At 34.8% G+C, this 23409-nt stretch overlaps 2 protein-coding genes across 11 annotated transcripts in view; one reads left to right on the top strand and one right to left on the bottom strand.

Moving 5' to 3' along the window:
- Positions 1 to 1159, top strand: part of CEP57 (centrosomal protein 57) — a 39272-nt gene extending 38113 nt beyond the window's left edge. For 2 of the 3 annotated variants that reach the window (XM_023520256.1, XM_011374732.2), the window contains exon 12: positions 898 to 1159. Coding sequence is in view for 1 of the 3 variants with exons in the window: in XM_023520255.1 (XP_023376023.1) it covers positions 1 to 183 (183 nt within the window). In the remaining 2 variants the exon portion in view is untranslated. The other variant, XM_023520255.1, reaches the window with a different exon arrangement.
- Positions 1160 to 6059: 4900 nt separating this feature from the next.
- MTMR2 (myotubularin related protein 2) overlaps positions 6060 to 23409 on the bottom strand; it is a 100060-nt gene continuing 82710 nt past the window's right edge. For 6 of the 8 annotated variants that reach the window (XM_011374727.2, XM_011374724.2, XM_023520250.1 and 3 more), the window contains 8 exons: positions 23231 to 23380; positions 22302 to 22490; positions 19278 to 19463; positions 16578 to 16784; positions 12932 to 13024; positions 10065 to 10178; positions 8090 to 8266; positions 6067 to 7437 (listed from right to left, as the gene is read on the bottom strand). In XM_011374727.2, the coding sequence (XP_011373029.1) occupies positions 7276 to 7437; positions 8090 to 8266; positions 10065 to 10178; positions 12932 to 13024; positions 16578 to 16784; positions 19278 to 19463; positions 22302 to 22490; positions 23231 to 23380 (1278 nt within the window). In that variant the 3' untranslated portion in view covers positions 6067 to 7275. Of the gene's footprint in view, positions 7438 to 8089; positions 8267 to 10064; positions 10179 to 12931; positions 13025 to 16577; positions 16785 to 19277; positions 19464 to 22301; positions 22491 to 23230; positions 23381 to 23409 lie in introns of all 8 variants that reach the window. The other 2 variants (XM_023520252.1, XM_023520253.1) reach the window with 1 other exon arrangement.

Below are 23409 nucleotides of genomic sequence, written 5' to 3'. Positions count from 1 at the left end.
AAGACTCTTGAGGAAGAAGGAAACAGCAGCAGCCGTTCTTCTGGAATCACAGGGACCACAAATAAGAAAGACTTTGCCAAACCCAGACCTGGAGAAAAAAGCAGGAAAAATCTTCAGTTATTGAAGGACATGCAAACCATACAGAGTTCATTACAAAGCAATAATTTGTGTTGGGATTACTGACTGGCACCAGGTCATAAATTTTATTCAGATAATTTGTACCTCATCAATCAGATGTTGCCAATTTACTTTCCAGGTCTCATACTCTTATGTTGGAATTAATAGGTGTTAAGGGGCCCAAGCTTCGTTACACAGGCTTGTGTTATGCATCACGACTAAATGTTAAACCATCTAAATGGAAATCAGGGGAGTTTTGAAGGCTAACAAGCCACACATACTCTTTCTTTGAGATGAATTTGCTGTACCGAAATATTGTGCTTTGTAAACAAATTGCCAATTTTTTTACTTGTGGGTGTGGTTTTTTTTAATAGTGCTTTATATATTTAAATAAAATTAGGTTTAAATTATCAAAATATGAGGCTGTTCCACAGGCAGTGCTTGCTTGAAAAGTCTCATTTTTAAATCTTCCCCTGGCATGAACTGCCCACTTCTCCTCTCCAGTGCCACCATTAAATATACTTTGTTTTGACTTTTGATGGAGGTTTTGTATGTTTAAATATTTATACACATTTAAGAGGATTGTTTTGCTTTTTGACATTTCAAACATTGCTCAGTATTAAGTACACTTGTATTGATTTTTAATCCACTGATAAAGTTTTTTAAAAGACCCAAGCATTCACTTTAAATCAATTAACTGTAAAGGTTATAAAAGCATTTTTAAAAGTCTAACATTGTTAATGAAGTAAATGAGGTTTTGGAATGAAGTGAGAAGGGGAGGTGTTGTAAACCATATCCATTTGTTTTTAAATAGTACGTGTCTGTAATCATGCTGTTCAGTTCAAGGCATTAAGGGTTTTAATCTTTAAGAAGAACCCCTTTGATATTTACTTTTATTGGTATACAGTATGTGTGCAATATTAACTGTACACATGCAGTTGTCATTGTTGATAATGTAAATCATAATTTTGAATAGATCAAGACATGTTAACTTTTTATAAATTTGCCACTCAAGTCAATAAAGCAGCTTTTTTAAAGGAAACACTGAAATTTTCCTTAGCAGCCTGTTAACGAAGGCTTTATTTGTTGTAAACTTTCCCCCAAAAAAGTGCGTTTCTAGATAAGACATTAGCATATTATGAGAAACAATAATATATGGTATTTAGTACATAATTTGCCTTTCTCATGCTTACAAAGAAATTAAGCCCAAGAATGAATTAGCTCATATGATAAGATACTCTTAAGAGTACTAAAGAAACACATTAACCACAAGTTCTAGGATTTTGTCTACATAACCAGCGTGAATTGTAGTGGCTGAGCACCTAGCTTGTTAGGCTTCTTATTGAATTATTTTTCTATAGAGTTCTTATTTTAGGATCTTTAGATTTGGGGATATTTATGAATCTCCTGAAATTGGATGTAAACTTTTGCTTGTATGTGCAATTGTCTGATGAGCAAGTTTGTATCTTTATTGAATTCACAACGGTGAGTCCCTAGACCCAAGGAATCGCTGCTCCGTGACATGGAAAATATTTCTTGTGTCTCAACCGTCTTTTCAGCTGTTAAAACTTTTGTTATCTCTGTTTCAATTTCAGGTCATTAAATTGTATAACCTTCACTTGCATTGCAGTGGCTCCAAATCCTAATTAGAAGAGTGGTATAATGTTGGTAAAACCCACCCCATTCCTCAGCTAGGAGTCAAACTGAAAATCCACTCCAGCTTTTGATACCCTCACGTGAGAACTGAAAATAAGAAAATATTGCTTCAGCTTCTTTATCTGAGAGTTTACAGCAGAGGATTATGTTGTCATCAATCCAGTTCTACTGTATGAGAGCTTCATTGCAATGCATTTCAAATACAAGAATCTCCTGTGTGTAAGATGCCAGTTTGGATACCAAGCTGAGTAAGAAAGGTATGCTTACAGGTAGACATCTGAAGTATTCATTTCAGTACTGTGTGGTGAGTACGGTGGTGATAGCATGTGCACACTATTCTGGGAGCACAGAGGAAGGTGGGGCATGGCAGAGAAGATACTGATGAATCAGGAAAAACTTCTGAGGAGGAAATGATGCCTAAAGACTAGAGAACAGGAATTAGTCACAAGGGTGAACGGTTCCAGGTCAACAAGGTAGAATGAACAAAAGCAAAAAGGCAGGAATCTGCAGTTTACATGGGAGAACTGTGACCGGCTGAGTAGTACTGGTACATAAAAGTTAAGGTATTCAGCTAGGAATAAAAGCATAAGTGGATACATCCCAGAAAGCTCCTAAGGAGCTGCAACTTAACCATCTTGATCTCTAAATTTTATGTCACTGATCATAAAGGAAAAACACCTGTACAACCAATATTTTTAGACATTTATAAAGTTATAAAACAACTGTCAATGTCTCTTTGGGAAAATGTCTCTATTTCATTTATTTCCAGTCTGATCTTTTTTTCTCTCCTTTTGCTAACTTTGGGCTTTGTGGGGTTTTTTTGTAGTTCTTTAAAGTATAAAATTAGGTTGAGATCTGATTTCTTAACATGTGCTTATTGCTGTAAGCTTTTAAGAACTGCTTCCCCTCATCCCTCAAGATTTGATATGTTGTATTTCCATTTTTATTGAGGTAATTTTTAAAAATTTGCTTTTTGATTTTTTTCTTGGACCCATTGGTTGTATAGCAGCACGTTTAGTTTCCATGTATTTGTAGATCTCACTTTCCTCTTGTTGACTTCTAGTTTCATACCATTGTGGTCAGAAAGATAGTTGGTATGATTTCAATCTTCTTAAATTTGCTAAGATTTGTTTTGTGTCCTATCATGATTTATCTTGGAGAATGTCCCATGTGCACTTGAGAAGAATGTGTATTCTGCTGCTGTTGGATAGAATGTTTTGTGTAAGCCTGCAAAGTCCATTTGTTCTAGTATGTTTCAATTCCAGCATTTTCTTGCATATTTTCTATCTGGGTGATCTTTCCCTTGGTGATAGCAAGATATCAAAGTCTCCTACTATAAATGTATTTTTGTTTGTTTCTCCCTTACGATATATTATTTGCTTAACATGTTATGGTGTTCAAGTGTTGAGGATATACTTGATTGTTTTATCTTGATGTATTGACCCTTTTGTCGTTATATAATTTTCTTTGTATAATTTATTATTTTTGGCTTGAAGTCTATTTTGACTAAGTATGGCTATGCTTGCTTTCTTTTGGTTTCCACTTGCTTGAAATATCACCTTCCACCCCTTCACTTTGAGCGCATTTGTCTTTAGAGCCGAAATGAGTCTCTTATGGGCAGAGTATAATTGGGTCTTGTTGTTTTTATCCACCCATGCACTCTGTGCCTTTGGACTGGTGACTTCAGTCCATTTACATTTAGAGTGATTATTGATACATAAGGGCTTACTACTGCCATTTCATATTTTGCCTTCTGGTTATTTTGTCTCACCACTGTTTTTTTGTTTTCATCTACTTTTTAAGTTGGCAGTTTTCCACGTTTCATGTCTCTGCTCCAGTTTTGCTCTGTGCTCACCGCATGGTTTACATAAAACATCTAATAGGTAAAATAGTCCATTTTATGCTTATAACAATTTATCTTCATTTACCTTTAAAGATTCTGTCCTTTTACTCCTTCTCTTTTATATTTTTGATGTCAGATTATCTTCTGGTTCTGTGAATTTGTTAGCAAATTGTAGTACCTATAGTTATTTTTAAGGCTCTTTGCCTTTATGTTGTAATTGTTTACTGTAAGAGTTAGTTTTCAAATTCTGTTTATCACCTTAGTAAGAGTTTTGTGCACTTTGGTCTTTTCATTTCAGCTTGAAGACCTTTCAGCATTTCTTATAAGGCAGATTTAGTGGTAGTGAACTCCTTTTTTTCTGGGAAAACCTTTATTTCTCCTGCATATCTGAAGGATAACTTTACCAAAGAGTATTCTTGGCTAGCAATTTTAATCTTTCAATACTTTGTATATGTCATTCCACTCTCCTTGTCTATAGGGTTTCTGCTGAGAAATCTGCCCATAGCCTGCTGGGGAGCTCTTTTGTAGGTTACTATCTTTTATTCCCTGGTTGCCTTTAAAATTCTTCATCGTTGACTTCTGATATTCATTATAATGTGTCTTGGAAAAGATCTATATGGATTGAGATGCTAAGGTGTTATGTTAGCTTCTTGCACCAGTATGTCCATTTGCTTCCCCAGGTTTGAGTTCTCAGCTACTATTTAAATGCTCTGCTGCTTTCTCTCTCCTCTTTCTGGTATACCAATAATCTTATGTTGGCTTTTCTAATGGAGTCTGATGATTCTTATAGGGTTTCTTCACCTTTTAAAAATTTTAGTTCTAGTTCTATATCCTTTTTCACCTGAATAATTTCTAAATTCTCCTCCAGCTTGCTTATTTTCTCTTCCATCTGGTCTGCTCTATACAGTGCTCTCTAATGCATTCTTCATCCCATTTATTGAGTTCATCAGCTCTAGATTTTGTTTGGTTTCCTTTAGAATTTCACTGTCTTTGGTATAGTACTCCTTCTGTTCATTAATTTTATTCCCAAGTTCATTAAATTGCCTTTGTGAGTTTTCTTGTAGCTTGTTGAGTTTCATAAGAGTTATTGTGAATTCATCAGTTGGACTGCAACATTCTGTCTTTGGGTTAGTTGCTGGAGAATTTTTCTTTCTGGATACTGTATTACTGTGATTTTTCATAGTGTTTGATGAAATGTGCCTCTGGTTCCACTTTTGAGGTAGTGAACACCTTTCCTATTTAGGTAAGACTTTGTTTACTTTTATTCTAACAGTTCAACAGATTGGCAATTAGAAGTCTTTCATTTTCCAGAAGGTAATGCTATAGCATGTGTTTTGGTTTCTCTTACTGGAGCTGACTTGCTGCTAAAATTGGGAATGTGTTTAAAAAAAAAAAAAAGGTAGCTTAAAAAAAAAAAGATTGGCAGCAGAATGAGAGGAGATATGTGCTTGGTAGTACGTAGTGCCCACCTCCCATTAGGGGGACCCTAGTGCGGACAGCAGGAAACGTGTTCCCTCGGTTCTCTTTGTCTGCCTTATTTTCCTTTCCCTCCCCCTTGTCAAAGAGGTCTAAGAAATCTGGGCGTTGCTGAAGAGTAATGGGATCTTCCAAGTATACTCCAATTCACTTACCCCTTTCACTTTGTACCTCTCCTAAGTAGTTTGCCACACTGTCGGTGCCAGTGCAGCACTGCAACTCTCTTGGCTCCACAGCCGCCTCCTAGGTCCAACTCACCTACTTTTGGATGCAGTGATGGATGATCACTTGGATGTCCTGGTATGCAGTACAGAAGTACTTTTGTTCAGTTATGTTTATCCAATTAGTTTTAAGTGGGAGAGCAGAGAGAAAAGGAATGATGCACTGCCCTGATGCTGGCATCACCACCAATGGATTATTATAAATGTATTCCACTTTGGAGACCCCTGCAGAAGGTGAAGCCACTGGAAGGATTTGAAAAGAGATGTGATTTGTGCTTAGACTGCCCTGGCTTTTGAATGGAATTTAAAGTGGATGTGAGGGTGGTGTTCAGACTAGAAGTTTTAAATTATCTGTTCAGTCATCTACATTCTTTTATGCAGTATCAGACCAAGAGAATAATAGTAGATTGTATTTATAAAATATTTGGGATAGAAAACTTAGCTTTAATGACAGACTGGCCACTTAAATACTATAATAAATTTTCTTATAACAAATTTCACATGGTAACCAAATCATTTTGGTACCAATTTTGCATAGACTAAGAGGAGCAGGGCTAAGGTTCAGCCTTGTGAATTAACAAGTGAAAAAATTCTGTATTTTTGATTACTGTTTGTGTATTAGAGGGAAAATAGGTGCAAACTCAACATTTCCTGTTGAAGCAGATGCTGAGATACCTTTTCCTTAAAAAATTTCCAAATAACATTTCTGCAAAAGAAAGTTAATATAGCTTAGGACAAGGTCAAAGTTTAAAAGTCAGTTGAAATTTTCTTTTAATCAAAGACTCAAGGGATAAGAAGCTCCTTTGTTACAGTACATAACATATGGCTCTTATAGGGTAAAACAGACACCAGGGAATCAATAGTTACACCAGCAATGACCTCTTACTGCAGCAGGTGAACAGTGAAGCGGGATTTCCTTTACTGGCATTGAGACTGTAGTACATTTTTACATGCAGTAAGTTCTTTGGTAAACTTTATCATTCAGTGGAATTACAGAATTTGCAAAGAATAGCAGTAAAATATTCCTGTAAAATTTGAGCGTAGTGCCTCTCACCATAAGCAATTTATACAGACTTCAGGAAAAGTCAGCCCTGGTAAACTTTTAAAAATATTGCCTCAAAACTTGCCAATTCTGTGTTCAGACACACCACAAATCTAATAAGTAGGGTAGGTAATGAGTTTTTAAAATGTTTCATGTTTCTAGTAATTAGGCAAATGAAAACTAATCTGAAGGACTTCTTTGAAATCCTGGACAGCTACTCCTTTCTCCTCTCCCTCCTCCCCGCAAGCACATCTATAAGGCATCATTTTGGACAGCTATCTTAATCATACATCTTAAATAAGTACATAAATAACAACAATTTTCAACTACTGCACCATAATCCCAAGATTTTGACTTATCTTATATAAAGAATGTGGCTGTTGAAAGGTGATCTAAGTAAATTACTTACCACAAAAGAAAAACCCACGATGGGGAAAGGAGTATCAAATGATTTTGATCTATCATGACACTGAGGCCAAATACTTATAATGCCACAGAATTTCAGTGTTGGTTTGGTTTGAAACTCATGCTCCTCCTTCTGTACAATGAGCTCTCTTCCATCAAGAGGTATATTTTTGGAGTAGTTTGTATTTTGATTTTACCAGACACCAAAATTTCTAAGCATTTTCCTTTTCAATTCAGGAACTTATTCCCACTGTGAATGCAGGACTGAAGCATTTTAATATTCTTTGGGTGACTTATAAGATTAGTGTTATGATGATACAATTACATGTGAGGTTATTTCACTTAGGCCACCTGTACTCCCAGAGTTCTAAACTCATTCTAGAGAGATTTTAAAATAAATAAAGTGACTAAATTTCTCTGACAGATGGGTTCTAAATTCAGAATACTTTCTACTTGTAAAGCTGCCATTGTTTTTAAGGGTTCATGGCGATGATGGCCCCCATCTAACAGTCCTTTCACACGACGGTTTGGACAGGAGTGACACACTGTGCAGGAGAACTGGCTCTCTCTGAGGATGAGGTTGATCGGTTGGAAATCTCTCTCTGGAGTTCCTCTACTTTTTTCTGAAGCTCTGCTCGTTTAGCAAGAAGTTCTTTATATCTGTTGTGAATGGGCTCCTACAAGAGCAAAACACCATAAAATTATTCCAACTAGGCAATTCTAAACAAATCCAAAGTCAAATCATTCTGGTACATAGTTCTTTCCCTAAATGTGACAATGTGCGTTTCTTTCTAACACATCAGTGAAAATTAATTTCAGGGACTCTATTAACAACATTGCTCTTTCACTGGCTCTCCTAGTGCTCCCAGGTATTTCCAAAAACTATCCTGAAACTGATACTTTTCCAAATACAAATATTTAAGTAACAAGACCATCTTAAAACCAGTACTCAAAGATTTCCTATCATTCAGTTGTAGATTGTCTTTTATATAGTTCTAAGTAGTAAATATTCCATATTTCAAAATGGACCAGAATTTTGTTAGGTTTTAAACTAAAGGTATTTTCTCCAACCTATTAAAATGAGACCTCTAGAAGTTATCTAGTCCAACACCCTTATTTTATAGAGAAAGGAAGAAAAGACAAAACAAGTGATTTGTCCAAAGTCAGGATAAGAACCAAGTATACTGATTTACCCCCCGTGTAGTACTTTTTTAGGGAAAGTTTTAAATATGCACACATAATTTTTCTAGGTGCTTTACAGCGGACAAATGTAATTTATACGCTTGCATGGATTAAAAACTCCCATTGTATATTGTATAGCCCATATACCTGTGGTTTCATTCGTGGATTCCACCTTACGTAATACCCCACCCAGAGCTCTAGGTGGCGCATGCTGGCTACTGGATAAAGGACATGATTGGAATAGCTCCCATAGAGAGGATTAGTGAATTCTTCCAGCTGGCTATTTATGTAAGACCATAGTGACACAGTCCTTTTAGGAAGATTCTGTAAGAAGGAAAAATAGGTAAAGATTCTCCATCACTTAAGCTATTTATACTTCAGATGAAAGTTGTAAAAAGGTACATTGTGATCATTAAAATCTCTTTAGAGGGAGGTAACTTCAGTGATAAGTCCCACTTATATTAAAATCAGAGGGTACTGGAAAACAGTGCAGTTCCTCAAAAAGTTAAACACAATGTGACCATTACCAGCAGTTCCTCTCTTAGGTATATATACCCAAGAGAACTGAAAGTGCACATAAAAACTTGTACACAGATGTTAAAAGCAGCATTACTTATAACAGCTAAGAAGTAGAAACAACCAAAAAGTCCATCAAATGATAAATGGACAAAATAGTTTTTCTATACAATGGAATATTCAGCCATAAAAAGGAATGAAGTATTGATATGTGCTATAAATTGAACCTTGAAAACATGTTAAGTGAACTTTGAAAACATGTTAAGTGAAAGAAGCCAGACATTAGGGCCAAATCTGAAATGATTCCATTTATATGAAATGTCCAAAACAGACAAATCAATAGGGATAGTGCTTGCCAGGCACTGGGAAGAAAGAAGGATGGGAAGAAACTACTACTAACAGGTACAGGTTTCAATGTTCTGAGAGTGGTGATGGTTGTATAACTGTAGATATATTAAAAACTATTAAATTATATATTTTAAAAGGGTGAATTTTATGGAATGCAAATTATACCTTGGTAAAAAATTTTTTTAAATCAAGATATAGTAAATCCTATGCAAGGCTCTCAAAAATGAAAGTACCTAACATTCAAGCAATTCTTGAGTGCTACTATGCATAGAAATATTTACTGTGTGCCAGATACTGAAGAAATAATGGTGAATTTAAAAATTTAATATCTGCCTTCGAGGAACTTAAAGTCTAAGGAAGCACTTACTACACGACAGCTACTGTAGTGTTTTGTATGGCTTATTGTATTTAATCCTTACAACAGTAAGTACTATCATCTGTTTTATAGAAGCAGAAATTAACTTGCCCAAGGTCACATAATAAGTGACAGATCTAAGGTTTGAACCCATGCAGCCTGGCTCCAGAGCAAGCACTCTTTGCCACTCTGCTTTATAGGAAAGCATGGATAAAGTAAATTATAACCACATTTTTTAGAATGAAAATTGATTCAGAGGAAGATAACAGTTGAGATGATTAATAATTTCATACAAAGGATAGATGCATTTTGAGGAAAACGGAAGTAAAACTTGAATGTAATCCTTGCACGGTTTCTTCTAAATAACTATCCACTTAACAGTGGTATTTCTGGAGAACCGGAGTAACAAACTTTAACTTTCTACATAGTATATTTTTAGTGTTTGAATTTTTACAGTATTTTCCAATTAAAAAAAAACCTAAAATGGGTCATGTACACAGAATATATTTGGGGATTTGAGCTGTCCATTCAAATGTGTATTTTTTTACTAATTATATTTTTCAGCACCTGCTTTGAAGGGTTTCCATCCTGCAAGGAATAACAGGTATACTGGCGCTCTTTAGTCACACATAACTTCAGTTCTCTCTTTAGCAGATACTACTTCCCACCCATAAACTCACCTGATAGCTAGCTGGTATCTTCAGCCTTGTGGCAGGTATTTAAAAATAGATCAGGTTCAGATGTATGGAAAGAAGTAATCATATTACAGCATATAAAATAAAATACGGCCAAAGAAATCATGCAAAAGAATGACTGTTCAGTTGAAATACATCACAAAATGAATTTTAGTAAAGTACATATTGGGGATAGATGCATAGAGGGGGTAGGGGGCTCGTATTTTACCTCTTTTCCTCTCTGCTGTTCACTGTTACAGAGGAATGTTCCAAATAAACAGCTATATAGGTGATCCAAAATGGTAATGAGAAAATATTCATTGAACTCAAATGCTGTAGGAAACTGCAAAGCAAACACCACAAACATAAAATTAAGACATTTTTTCAACCATACTCGTCCCTGTTTCTGGGTAGATTCTTTGGAATACTTCTTAAAATTAGGTAAACAATATTCAAAACTATATATTTCTAAACTATTATGGCATTATCTGTTTGGTTTTCTGTTCAAAGGTCATTTTACCACTTTTCTAAGACAGCTTCTTCTAAAATCTCCTTTTCAAACTCTTATGCAGCAAGAGTTTGAATGGTCTGACCTTGATATTTCTGTATACCCTGCCTGTTAGTCCTAAACTCTCTGGCTGATGAATTTTGACCTGGGCAATTATGGCAACTCCGGTCATTCTCTGCCAAAAATGACCAACCGTAAACAACATAGTTAAGATTTTTCTTTAAGTTTTCAACAACATAGTTTTATTTTTAGGAATTACACACACACACACACACGCGCGCGCAACAGCATCAACTGCAAGCAAAAGGGAGAGGGCTGAAAACAACTTTACCTTGAAATTGCCTAAATTTTAGGAAGCAATAAGGTAATGTAGCAAATTTCTCAAACAATGAAGAATAACTACCATGCCTTGGATAATTTTTGTGGCTGTGAAGTTCAATGAAGCGAGTGATCAAGCACATGCCAACGAAAAGCCAATTAACTGTGAGAAACTTTGTCAAATCCCATTTATTCATTCACAAAATAAGTCCCATCTCCTGTATTGTTACATACTCTTAACAGCCTTATTTATTAACCAACCATGAATGCACCGTGCCTCATTAAACAGCAATCCAAAAAAGCTGAGCCTGTGATTAGTTTTTCATCATCCTGGCAAAACAGCTCAGTTATGAGAAGACAACTTAATCAGTGGGCATGTCCTCACAACAAAACTAAAATAGCAGACCATTAACTACTGGTATTGCTTTTAAAATCTGAAGCGCCCTTCATCAACTGCTTTCTGATTTCAAGAGGGAGGGGATGAAGATGACGGTAGGAGAAGAGGAATCTGGCTAATTGCAACCTAATTAGTCCCATTTTGGCAAATGTGCTATTTAAGTCTCTGCACAAACATTCAATTATTTGTAAAATTGATGACTGTCAATAAACATTGTGACTAACATATTCTATGTTCGGCAAGAAAATATACAGAAAAACAACTAGATGTCTAAAATAAAGACATCACTATAATGTATTTTAAGTTCTAAGAAACATAAGATTAAACGGATTTTCTATTTAGTAACAAGCTCAAAACTGGAGTTAAACTGATTTTAGAAATGTAGCATATAAAAAGTTAACACAATTACTAAAGAAGTGTATCATATACTTTGTTATGCAAACAGCTAGTAAATGTGATTGATTTTTTTCTAACAAATATACCAGAACTAATACATTCACACATGTTGCCTCCTTCAAGTTATTCCCCCTGGAAAGCAGTAGCTGTAACTATCAATCATGCTATGGTTTCAAACAACTTTTCTAGTCTTTTAGATAGGGCATACTGGATTTTTGCCAATCGTCAAATGTTATTTAAAAATAGAATATGGTAATGGTCAAAAGTGGGTCCTACTGTTTTGGGTCAAATACCTAAAACAGGAATTGGCAATAATTTGCATAGCTAATATACTACCTCAAAGGCAATTCCAAAGGAAAAAATCAAACCAACTCCAAGTAGTAGTAAACATTAAAATATATATATATAGCATCTCCCCTCCCCCCAACAAACCAAGGGCCTAATATATAGAAAAATAAATTGTATATACATTTGTAGCATATGTATGAAAATACCAGCCTCATCATACTGTAGTTATATCGACTACAATGCTTCATTTAACCCAGCAGGTTTCAAAACAATCTACCCAAACTGAAATGCTTATTGGGAGAAAAAACAAACTATCCAATATACAGTAAAATTGATAAATTTCACCTGAAGATCACCATTTGTTTTCTTTCAATAAATTAAATAGTATTTCTCAAAGCTAAAATGTGACCCTAAAGTGAAGCAAAGCCAGCAGTTGCCCTGCCTTATAGTCACGTGGCAGGCAGTCTGACTAAAAACAAATCGGGCCTTCAGTTGTTTCTGATAAACCCTTGGGTAAATAAATGACGTACCAATGAGCTATATCCAACTTTTGGGTTTTAGGATGCTTTTTCTTGATTTAACTGTTTTTAAGACACCAACCCCTAGTCACGTGATCCCATAATAATAAACCAGGTGTTTTTCATTCTCTGGTATCAGTCCAGAAGACTAAATCCATTTACACTAATATTTCACATCAGTTTTTAAGAAATTTGGTAAGAAGATCTAAAAAATATAATCTCTCCATACCTAAGGCGGGAGGGGCGGGGGTGGTGGGAAGAGAACTGAATCTATTACATATCTCATTTTTTCATTAAATTACTTAAAATGGGATTTTATTTTGCTTCAGTTACTTAGCCTATTTCTTCATTTCTTTACCTCTTCAGCAATATACAGATTAGCTGGGTGAATATACAGCTATTATTTAACTGCTTGTCCAAAACAGCAGAGGAAATCTGTTGGGTTATTATCAGTGCTCATTGAAATGCTAAGGGAATCAAATTGTCAGATGTTTAACATTACTTCCAAACAATGTCCTTTAGTTTACTTAATAATGTGATAATTAGGTAATAGTTCTATTACCTAAAACCTTACAAGAATTTTACATGGAATGTAGGCTAATCAGTGACCAAAATCCCAACTCTGACAGGATGGCTTAAAAGAGAGATGCAAGAATAGATATATAAGTTACCTGTTTTGTCATTTGCCAGACACAGTCAATAAACTGAAGAAAAACAGGCGATCTGTCTGCATCTGCATGGTTCTTATCTCCATGGCCAAGTCTCTGAAGCAAACAAAGGGAAATAATAGATAAGCTTTAGAGTTTTCATTTTTTAATGGAAATAATTTTATCTTCCAATAAAATATTCGCTCATTATGTTAAAAAAAATCAGAAAATCCTTTTAAAAGAACAAAGAAAACAGAATCACCCATAACCCTACCTATGAAATTTCTATTAACATTTTGATGCACAAGCTGCTAAATTATTTTTTAACATGAGATGCTTGAATAGGAATTACAACTTTGTTTAATAAATGAAACCCAGATCCTAAAAGGTTGATAATGGAAGACAGGAGCAGTCAGACCTCCAGAGCCCACATTTTTCTCCTGGAAAGCTCATCTTCCCCTGAATGTTAAATTACTCGTACAACATCCTCAGGAAGCACCCTTCTCCTTTAACACCTTGGTCAGTACATGAAAGGGACCTGTTGCATCTCAGCTCCAGTCTGTCTTCATCAAGAAGAATCATATTAGCACAAATCTTTGTAAACCTTTATAAAAAAAAAATGCTTGACTTCTGCCCTCCAAGCATGCACTCACCCAGTTTTTTCCCAGTTTTTTCCTCCTCTGAGGACCTTTGCCTCAGATGACCAAAACAGTCCCCTTCTCGGTATCCTAAAGCAGTGATTCTAAACTTACAGGCCATAGACTTGGTGGGGGAGGAGGGCTGTGAGGTCAAAACTATTTTCATAATGTTAAAATAGTATTTGCCTTTTTCAGTGCATTGCCATTTGCACTAATGGTGCAGAAGTGATGAAGGATAAACTTTTGGTACCTTAGGAGAAATGAAGCAAGGCACTGGAATCGAACGGCAATTAGTAGTTAAATTTTGCTATTAAAATACTCTTTGCTTTTCAATCTGTGCATGGTCAGATTTTCCTCGTATACTTTAACCTCGTATACTTTAACAGAACATATTGCAGCAGATGTAATGAAGAAGTAGATATGAAATGCTCCCCCCGCCAAATGTAGAACAATGTCACTCTTCTCATGAAAACTTTGTTTTAGAAAATATAGTTTTCTTTAATATGTTATGTTAATATATAATAACAGTACGATGGTCTGAATGTTTGTGTCCCCCTCCTTCAAAATTCCTATGTTGAACTCCTAATGTGATGACATAAGGAGTCGTCTTTGGGAGCTACCGAGGTCATGAGAGTGGAACCCTCATGAATGGGGTCTGTGCTCTTAGCAAGAGAGACCCCACAGAGCTCCCTAGCCTCCTTCCACCAGTGAGAAGTCAGCAATCTACAACCCAGAAGAGGGCCTTCACCAGAACCTAACTATGCTGGCATCCTGACCTTGGACTTCCAGCCTTCAAAACTGTGAGAAATAAATTTCTGTTCTTTTATAAGCCACTCATTCTGTGAGATTGTTATAACAGCCCAAATGGACTAAGAAAAATAGATTTATTTTTTTAATGAATACTTTAAAATGTTTTAATTTTAATTTCTAATATGATAAATATTGATATATAAACCATGTAAACAAAGTTCTCTGCGATCACAAATAATTGTCAAAAATGGAAAGAAGTCCTGAAATCAAAAAGTTTGAGAATCACTATCCTACATTAATTATATGAGCATATCCTCTTGACCAGATGTCCTTAATTGACAAATTCTTTCATATAACTAGGGATAAAAAAAAAAAAATGGAGTAGGTAACCAGAATTAGCAACTTAGGAATCCGTAGCATCTTTAAACAGTCTGAAATGTTTATGATTTTGATCACATTTATATGAACATGTGCAGCTTTGGCTAAATCTTTATCCTTTGAAGTAAGAGTTTGGGCTTTTTTTTAACGGTCTTTTCATGATAAATACATTTTATAGAGAATTGAAAAATGTGAGCCATCTGAATAGATACTCCAGATGCCCACTTTTATTTAACAGTTCAAGTTCAAAAGCACAGACTACCTTTAAATGTCTGTTTCTTTCAAATTATTTATAAATACTACTCACATACCCTGGTAACTACTGGATACTAAAGGTTAACATTAAAGACAGCATCTGGGCAAAACGTTTTTCAGCTAATCTAGGAACCACACTCTCAGTGGCTTCAAGGGCTCTGACACTCTACCTCCCCGCTCCTAGATTCTCTAAACCTCTCTCTCCCTCAACTCTACTCTCGCCATGCTCAATCCCACCTAGACATTTGCTTACCCTGCTCCTCCTTCCTGGGAAAATATTCCTACTCTTCATTCTAATTCTATGATTACAACCAACACAGATGGGCAATAGATGAGAATCAAGTTTTCTGATTCCAAATTTAGTATTTAGCATATACTAAATATAGTATGTAGCTTTTAATTAAGTAAACATTCAAGTAGTTTTTAGTATCATAACTAAAAACTACTTGAATGTTTACTTAATTAAAAGCTACATGATCCAAAGGATGATTTAACAAAAAAGCAAATGTGAAAGAGTAGCATCCTTTAAAAGAGACGTAATAATCCCATTCCTCTATTTTAAAAACTGTAATTAGCTCTGTACACCCACTTGTAGAAAAGCCATGACCAACGTCCAGAGGACATCTGGGATGGTGAGGGGATTAGAATGAGAAAAGACTAAAGAAAATGGATGGTCAGCCAGAAGAACTGAAGATTATAAATTACATGGGCAGACAGCTACTTTCAAATATCTGAAGGGCTATCTTATATGGATAAGCAGTCACTTTGTTCTTTCTGTCTCTAAAGGGAAAGCAGGAAAATGGGAAGCAAATTTTAGTTTACTGTGAGGAAGAAGTTTCTAGTAGGTAGACTTTCTGAAGTGACACTAGATAGTTCCAGGAAGCAATTTACTGCTTATTGCTGGAGGTGTTACTAAAGAAACTAAAGTCATTTTGGGGACACAATAGAAGACATTCATCAATGAATGCCTGGACTCTGAGGTCTTTCACAGTCTTCGATTTGATACCACCACCATCATCAACATACATTCTGAAATATACAGAGAGCACAAAATGTCATTTCCATAAAACTGCAACACTGTCCATACATATGGCCATTACTTAGTGTCAGTACTTTAAAAAGGAAGATAAAAAAGTTGTTTTATTTCCCAACTGTGAGTCAAATTTTAATTTTAATTTTTTCTGTTATTTTAGTCCCAGGCTGTTTTCTTCTTTTTAAGACCCTGATCCTGTGTGAGCAATACTAGTTTATAGGGCTACTTTAAGAATAATTAAGCCATTCTTGTCTTATTTTAGGTCTACAGGAGAAGCTGGAGTGCCTTGTAATTCCATAACCATTTATGCTAATCTGAACTGTCATTTACCGGTGGAGACACCTGTAGAAATCATGGAATGATATCTGATGTTTCCTGGTAGCAATCACAGAAGAGACTGGGTCAGATAGATGCCTGACAAATAGCTAGTAGCCCTGGCTCCAGACTGCAAAGCTGTGACAGGATATTCTAATGCTTTCCAAAACAAAGTTCTCTTGAGACGTTTACCCCACTAGAATAAATGATCAATTTTAGATGAATATCTAATGAATAAAAGGCATTATTTTCACACGCCTTATGTGAGATGCAAGTACACTGAGTTCAGGTCTTCACTTACAAGCTGAAATCGATGTCCAAAGCTCAGCCATTCTTTTTCCACAAGGACTTCAAATCCTCGGACAGTTCGATAGTATCCATCCAACATGAGCATGGCAAGGGAAGACAGCTGAGCTGTGCGGTCCCAGCCATCACTGCAGTGTACCACCACGGACGTCTTTCCTGACTCTACTTTGTCAGCGATCCTAAGAGCCCCTGCAAGAATAAGCTGCAAATTTTTTTTTTCCATTAAATTTAAAAAAATTAAACGCTTCCTTCTTCAAAGTTTACTCAGAGAACTTTGTTAGGGATGATTATCTCAATAACATGGAGAAAAAAACATCAGTCCCTTCCTAAATTTTTTTAATGGTAGAAAAACCTCATAAATGCAGACTCCTATTAATCTACACAATGAAACATCCAAATGAAAAGTACATTTGGGTTTTAAACCAAGAGTATGAATAAGAGAAAAAAAGGATTAAGTTCTAAAATGATCTATTTCTAAGAATCTTCAAATATTCTAACATCACCCATTTAAATAAAAATAACCCAGCTGAGGCCTTATCTATTAAAGCAATACTTAACTAAATTTGAATAGGTATGAAAACCATAAACTGATCTCTTTTAAAGTACTCTATAGCTTCCACAGCATTTATTTTACTATTTTTATATATATCACAGTATACAAGAAAGCAGAGTGTAATACTTTAAAGTAAGCTACTTTTCTGTATCAGGAGGATTAAAAAATTCTCATCAGATCAATATATAACCATGTCAATTTAACTGGTATCTAAAATAATTTACCTTTTCTTAAGTTGATCTTGAGTTAAAACTAAACAGAATTAGATGTAACCAAAAAAGAAACAAAAGTATAGTATCCGTTGAAAATGACAATACAACCCTATTCTCTGCATTGACCAGATCATATTTAAAGAACAATATGGTTCCACCTAGATCAGAATGAAAGACAACAGATTTACTAGCTAGGTCATAACCCTCTTTTGATCATAACTGTAGGCATAATCGGGAAATGGGGTACTCTGAAACAATCTCTATCTGGACTATGCACACTGTGAGCATTTTTTTTCAAAAGTGCCTGGGCCTCATTCTCCACTAATCCTATCTTACTATTTTAAACAACTTCTACCAAATCCAGACTTACATATCATTGACCCAAAGGATTAGAAAAATGGGAAAGTTAAGACTGACCAGGAAGAGTTCTCCAAAATGGAGAACATTTTAATTCATTTATTCATTTACAAAATAAACATTTATGGAGCCCCTTACTATGTGGCAGGCACTGCTCTAGGTGCTAGAGACAGAATGTGAACAAAACAAAGTACTAGCTTAATGAAGTCTACATTCTGGCAGAGGAGGCCAGCCAGATGCAAATAAATAAAGTGTATACCATGTCAGAGGGCAGTGAGTGAAAAAGCATACAGGTCTAGGGGGTGCTGACAGAACTGTTATTTTGTATGGAATGGTTGAGAAAGGCTTCTGGGAAAGTGATATGTGAGCAGAGATCTGAAGAAAGTCAGTGGGTAAGCCTTGCAGGTGTGAGGAGGGTGGGGAGGGGGGGAAGAAAAGGTAGTCCTGGCACAGCTGTACCTCTTGTACCTCTAAGGAAACTTGTTTTTGTTATAACCAGGTTTTTGGAGAGAACGTTGTACCTGCTAGTGAAATGACCTGGAATTTACAGAAGTGAGTGCTACGATTTATGTTAGTTCCAAATCAAGTCTTAAGGTTTTCTATTTACATTTCATGTAATAGATGGGCCACATGAACATGCATTTGAGAACTGTTCACACTTTGCTACATTCAAACTTCTAGGCTTCTAGAAGAGAACAGTACAAATAGTCTGTAATTCTTATTAGGTCAATTTGGCCTTTTCAATTTTATCTGAATTTTAGAGATTTTAATGTGACTACACGTCTGTTCCTCCTTAACATAAAAATTTCATTTTCCTTTATTTCATAGTATTAATATATGTTAGGTTATAGAAGTCCGTATTTTGGTAAGCTATGTTACTGAAATTCAGACCATATCTGAGAATATATGTAACTATATTAACTGAAATAACATTTGGTGCTTCAAACACTATATTACCACGTTAGGCAAATTAGTGTTCACATGGTAGTCTCCAAATCATTTAGCATTCAACTACTTCACTTCATCTCCCCGACCAGAATGGTTTCTACTTCACAAGTCATGCAACACATATTTATTGGGTGCCTATTATTCAGATAGTGCTGTCCTAACTTTTGAGGGGATAAAAAGAAACATGATTTATGATTTATCTAGCCCTTGTCTCCATGAATCAGCAATATACGTTGTTTGATACACAAAAATAACTAAGTGCAAGGTAGTACCAGATTAAATGGAAAGAAAAAGTGAAAACTTCAGAGAAAATGGAAATGGATGCAATCTGAGAAGGCTGCATAGAATAAATGAAATATGAACTCAGAACTGAAGAACAGGTAGAATTCAAACAGGATGGGAAAGGGTGGGAAAGAAGTACAAAATGTACAATATAGAAAACTAATTCATTCAAGCACCAAAACTTAGAAGTACTTCTAATTATCAAAGTGGTTATCAATTTTTCACTGTTCAGAAAGCTGCCTTCATCTTGATTTCAACTGTAAAAGCCAATATAGACAAAGGGACAAAGAAAGTCCTTATCTGATATTCTACAATAGTATAGGAAATAGTAACATATACCCACCTTAATATGTTCTAGCCAGTGAGTAGATTCCAAGTTAGACAACCAGTGGGTCTCTTCAATGTTGGGGTACACAATCTCCTTAAGTTTTCGTAATGATTCTCTCATAACGTGAATATTGTGGATATCTAGAAAAACTAGTTCTGCATTTTGATAGGCATCTTCACTTTCATAGCCTCCACCCTTTGCCTGGAAAACATATCACAAGAAATCATAAATGAATGCACATCCACTGTATGCTGACATCCATGAAAAAGTGCCATAAACTATCCAATAGCATGAAAGATGACACTTTTTACTAGGAATCAGAAAACTCATGGAAAAATGAAGATGGCTCAGGGCAACTTAACCATTCTCTACCACATGTTTTTCTTCATAAAACAGGAATATACACTCACACTGACTTCCTTATGTAGTGGCTATTATAAAAATTAAATGTGATAACATATATGAAGGTACTTTAACATTTTAAAGCACTAAATTTCCCCACCCATATTTCATGTCCTACCCAAACAATTTCTTACAGAAGACTGAAATCGCCGGACTAGTAAGCTCCATGTGCAAGAATATATCTATTTAGTTTACCACTGGCCCATGTTGTTTCACCTCCCTTCCTCTTCACATCAGTTTACTATTTATATTTTTTAAATGCTTTGCAATCATGACTTTGTTTTTATTTTAAGCATATTATTATTTTAAAATAAAAAGAATAAGTATAAAAGCACAAAATACTATGGCATATTACTATCACTATCCTCAAAGACTTAAACCTGCATCTACAGAACAGAATGAGAAATATTTGGTGATCAAAATAAGCTATGGCTGGAAAGAAGAACTTAATTGAGACATGGCTGCAAGATCATCTGTCATATTCATATCAATTAAGCTATAAAAATGTTCTTACTATGCAAGTAAAAAATATTTGTTGGAACACTTCTGAAAATTAAAAAAGGGAGGCAAGTGGGAGAATCGGGCAAAGGTAGTCAAAAGGTAAAACTTCCAGTTATAAGATTAATAAATTCTGGAGATCTAATGTACAGCATGGTGACTAGAGTTAATAACATTCTATTGCGTATTTGAAAGTTGCTAAGGCAGCAGACCTTAAAAGTTCTCATCACAAGGAAAAAATATTTGTAACTACATGAGGTAATGGATGTTAACTAGACTTATTGTGGTAATCATTTCAATATATATACATATATGAAATCATTATGTTGTATACCTTAAACAATGTTAAATGTCAATTATATCTCAATAAAACTGGTGGAAGGCATCAGGCTGGTAAAGTGAAGCAACCTTTCTGAAAACTATCTGTAACATGCAATAAAATTTTTTAAAATATGCATATTTTAAATTTTGATATAGTAATTGTATATCTAGTAAACTATTTTAAGGAAATATTCAAAGATGTCAACAAAAGATATCTATTTTGGCTACATTTAAAATACTATTTAAACGTCCGACATTAGAAAAATGATTCAATGAATGATACAGCTACATAATAAATACTATTATTTTTCAAAAATATTCCATTAAAAGAAATAATTCTTATGATGTTAAGGGAAAAAAACAATGAAACAAAATAACTAATGCTTAAATGCACAGAAAAAATAGTGAAGGAAACTATATCAAAATATTAGTAATCATAGGTGATTTTTATCTCCTTTCTATGCCTTCCTAGTTTTTATACTGTCTACTACATATCTTGTGATAAAAAAAAGTCCCAATAAAAAAAAATATTTCAGTCCTATAAAAGGGGAGACTTCTATAGTGAAATATACATGAAAATAATTTTAAAAAATAAGATGAGGAATATAACATTTTGCCCTACCTCTTTTTCTGCCTTATATTTCTCTCTCCTTCTCTCAGCCTAGAAAATATCCTAAATCTTATTCCTACTAATTCATGGCATAAAGTTTAGGGAGGGGAACAAGCAATTACTGGAAAAATATATGCCAGTCCTGGACTACGGGCTTCTCATACATATTATTTCATTGCTCTTTTATGAAGGAATATTTACAGTTTAATAGAGAATAACTGGAACTCACAATCCCCTCAAAATGTAATAGACAGGATGGAAGTAATTAGATACATCCTCCACAATTTCATTAAAAAGATGATCATCCCCATTATTGTTAATAATAGCAAAAAAAACAGAAATAAACTAAATATCCAACAACAGTTGGTATTATTATTATTATACCATTAAAATAATGTTATAGGTGAATGTTTATTGGCATAGAGTTAATTTTTTAAAAAAGTTACAACTATTGCATTCTTTTTCAAATACATGTCTGCATGCATATACACATATATATGGAAAGTATAACCAAGGTTTAATGATGTTTCTTAGTTACAGGTTTAAGAGTGTTTTGAAATATTTTCTTCTTTTTGCTTCTCTGCATTAGCTAATTCTTCTATAATACATATACACATTGCTTATTGAGGGTTAAAAAAGGAGATAATTTTTAAAAGCTGAATTGTATCTCCTCTGGTAGATTTTGTCAACTGGACCAGAATTTCTATTTCCACAATGCAAGTATTTATTCTACAGCAGAAATCAGGACTACTGCTCCAGCTAAGATACTCCAAGTCTTCAGTCTGAATAACCTGTATAGGTGAAGGGCTGTTAGAAGAGGGCACCACTGGTCACTGAGAACACTGCTTCAGGCTACAGCAGTGCAGTGCAGACTTTGTATAAGCTCAGTTAGTTGTCAAGTTTGAAAAAGGGAGAAACTAATAACTGCTGAACACCTATTTATTATGTAAGCACAGGGTTATGCATTATTTTTTACTAGATGATTTTTACCCGCAAGACAACTCTGTTAGCTATTACTATTCTCATTTTACAAATGAGCAATTAAGGTCTAAAAAGATTAAACAACTAAGTCATATCACCAAGCAGGAAAGCCAGGATTAGAATCTATATCTTTATCACTGGAAAGCTTGACTTCTACTACACTATGGCTCCCACCAAACCAACTGATTCATGAAACTGTTATCATAATTATTGAAAGACAATCTTACCTTATTGGCAACGGCATTAACACTTGGCCGGGCATCAAATATAAAAATTTTATGAGATTGGGCATTGGAATCCATGATGGCTTGAAGGTATTTTTCATCTTCTTTGCTTCTCTTCCCACTCACTCCTACCATGGGCTGGCTACATCGAGTGATTGTGGCTTGACTTTCAGGATGAATCCATGATAAAACCTCAAGTGGGGAGGGGATGGTGACATACCCTTTATATACTTCTGTTTATAATTCTTCTCAGAAACAGTACTCTATAAAACTCTGCTTTCTTATTGGATTCAAAGTCTAGCCATGAAAGAATATATGAGGCTGCTATGAAATATCATCTTTTTTTCTAGCCAACTCTGGCACATGAAAACTTGGTCTAATTCTTTAATCAGATATTGATCTATAAAAGTCACTGATTATAGGGAAGTGTTGTCTCTAGAAAAAAAATACATTAAAAGTGGATAAGTAAGCCCCACTTTTCATGTTTTATTATTACTATTATCAACAAAAGTGCCCAACTATAAAGTCTTTAGAATCTATGAATTTTGTACCTAAATATATTTGAGTGGATCTTTCTAGAACACAGTGATTTATCACAGCTTTGTAAAATTTTCTTTCTAGGATTTAAAGGAAAAAGCACTTATCACCATGACTAAAGAATGTATAGTAAGATAAAGAAATAGTGCATAATACACAGAACCAGTTAAGAATCATGCAATTCTGTGGACTTCTCTAATACCCATGTGAAACTCTCTAGAAATCTAAGTCTTGCCCCTAGTTTTAATTTTTTTAAGTAACACATTCTCTAATATCCCCATAAAAACCTGATGCTATAGCTATTTTTATCCTGCATCCATTCTCCCATTCATTACTCTCAGCATTATGTAGAGTATAAAAGCATTTATGAAGTCTCATCAAAGCTTCATACTTACTGGGATACGGCCCCTTGATCTGAAGGATGCCACTCTCTTTAATTCTTCATCAGGAATATTTGCTGGTACAACCAAGAGGGCAGGGTATGTATCACAAAGCTCATATCGTTCATTTATCTTTGTTATTCTCCAGCTTTCATTTGGAATTCCCTGTATGTGAAATAAAACAACACAAAGTA

The sequence above is a fragment of the Pteropus vampyrus genome, unplaced genomic scaffold (assembly GCF_000151845.1).
Source record: "Pteropus vampyrus isolate Shadow unplaced genomic scaffold, Pvam_2.0 Scaffold254, whole genome shotgun sequence".
In the NCBI taxonomy this organism is placed as follows: domain Eukaryota; kingdom Metazoa; phylum Chordata; class Mammalia; order Chiroptera; family Pteropodidae; genus Pteropus; species Pteropus vampyrus.
Note: the sequence above shows the minus strand (reverse complement) of the source record. Positions and strands in the feature narration are given on the sequence as shown.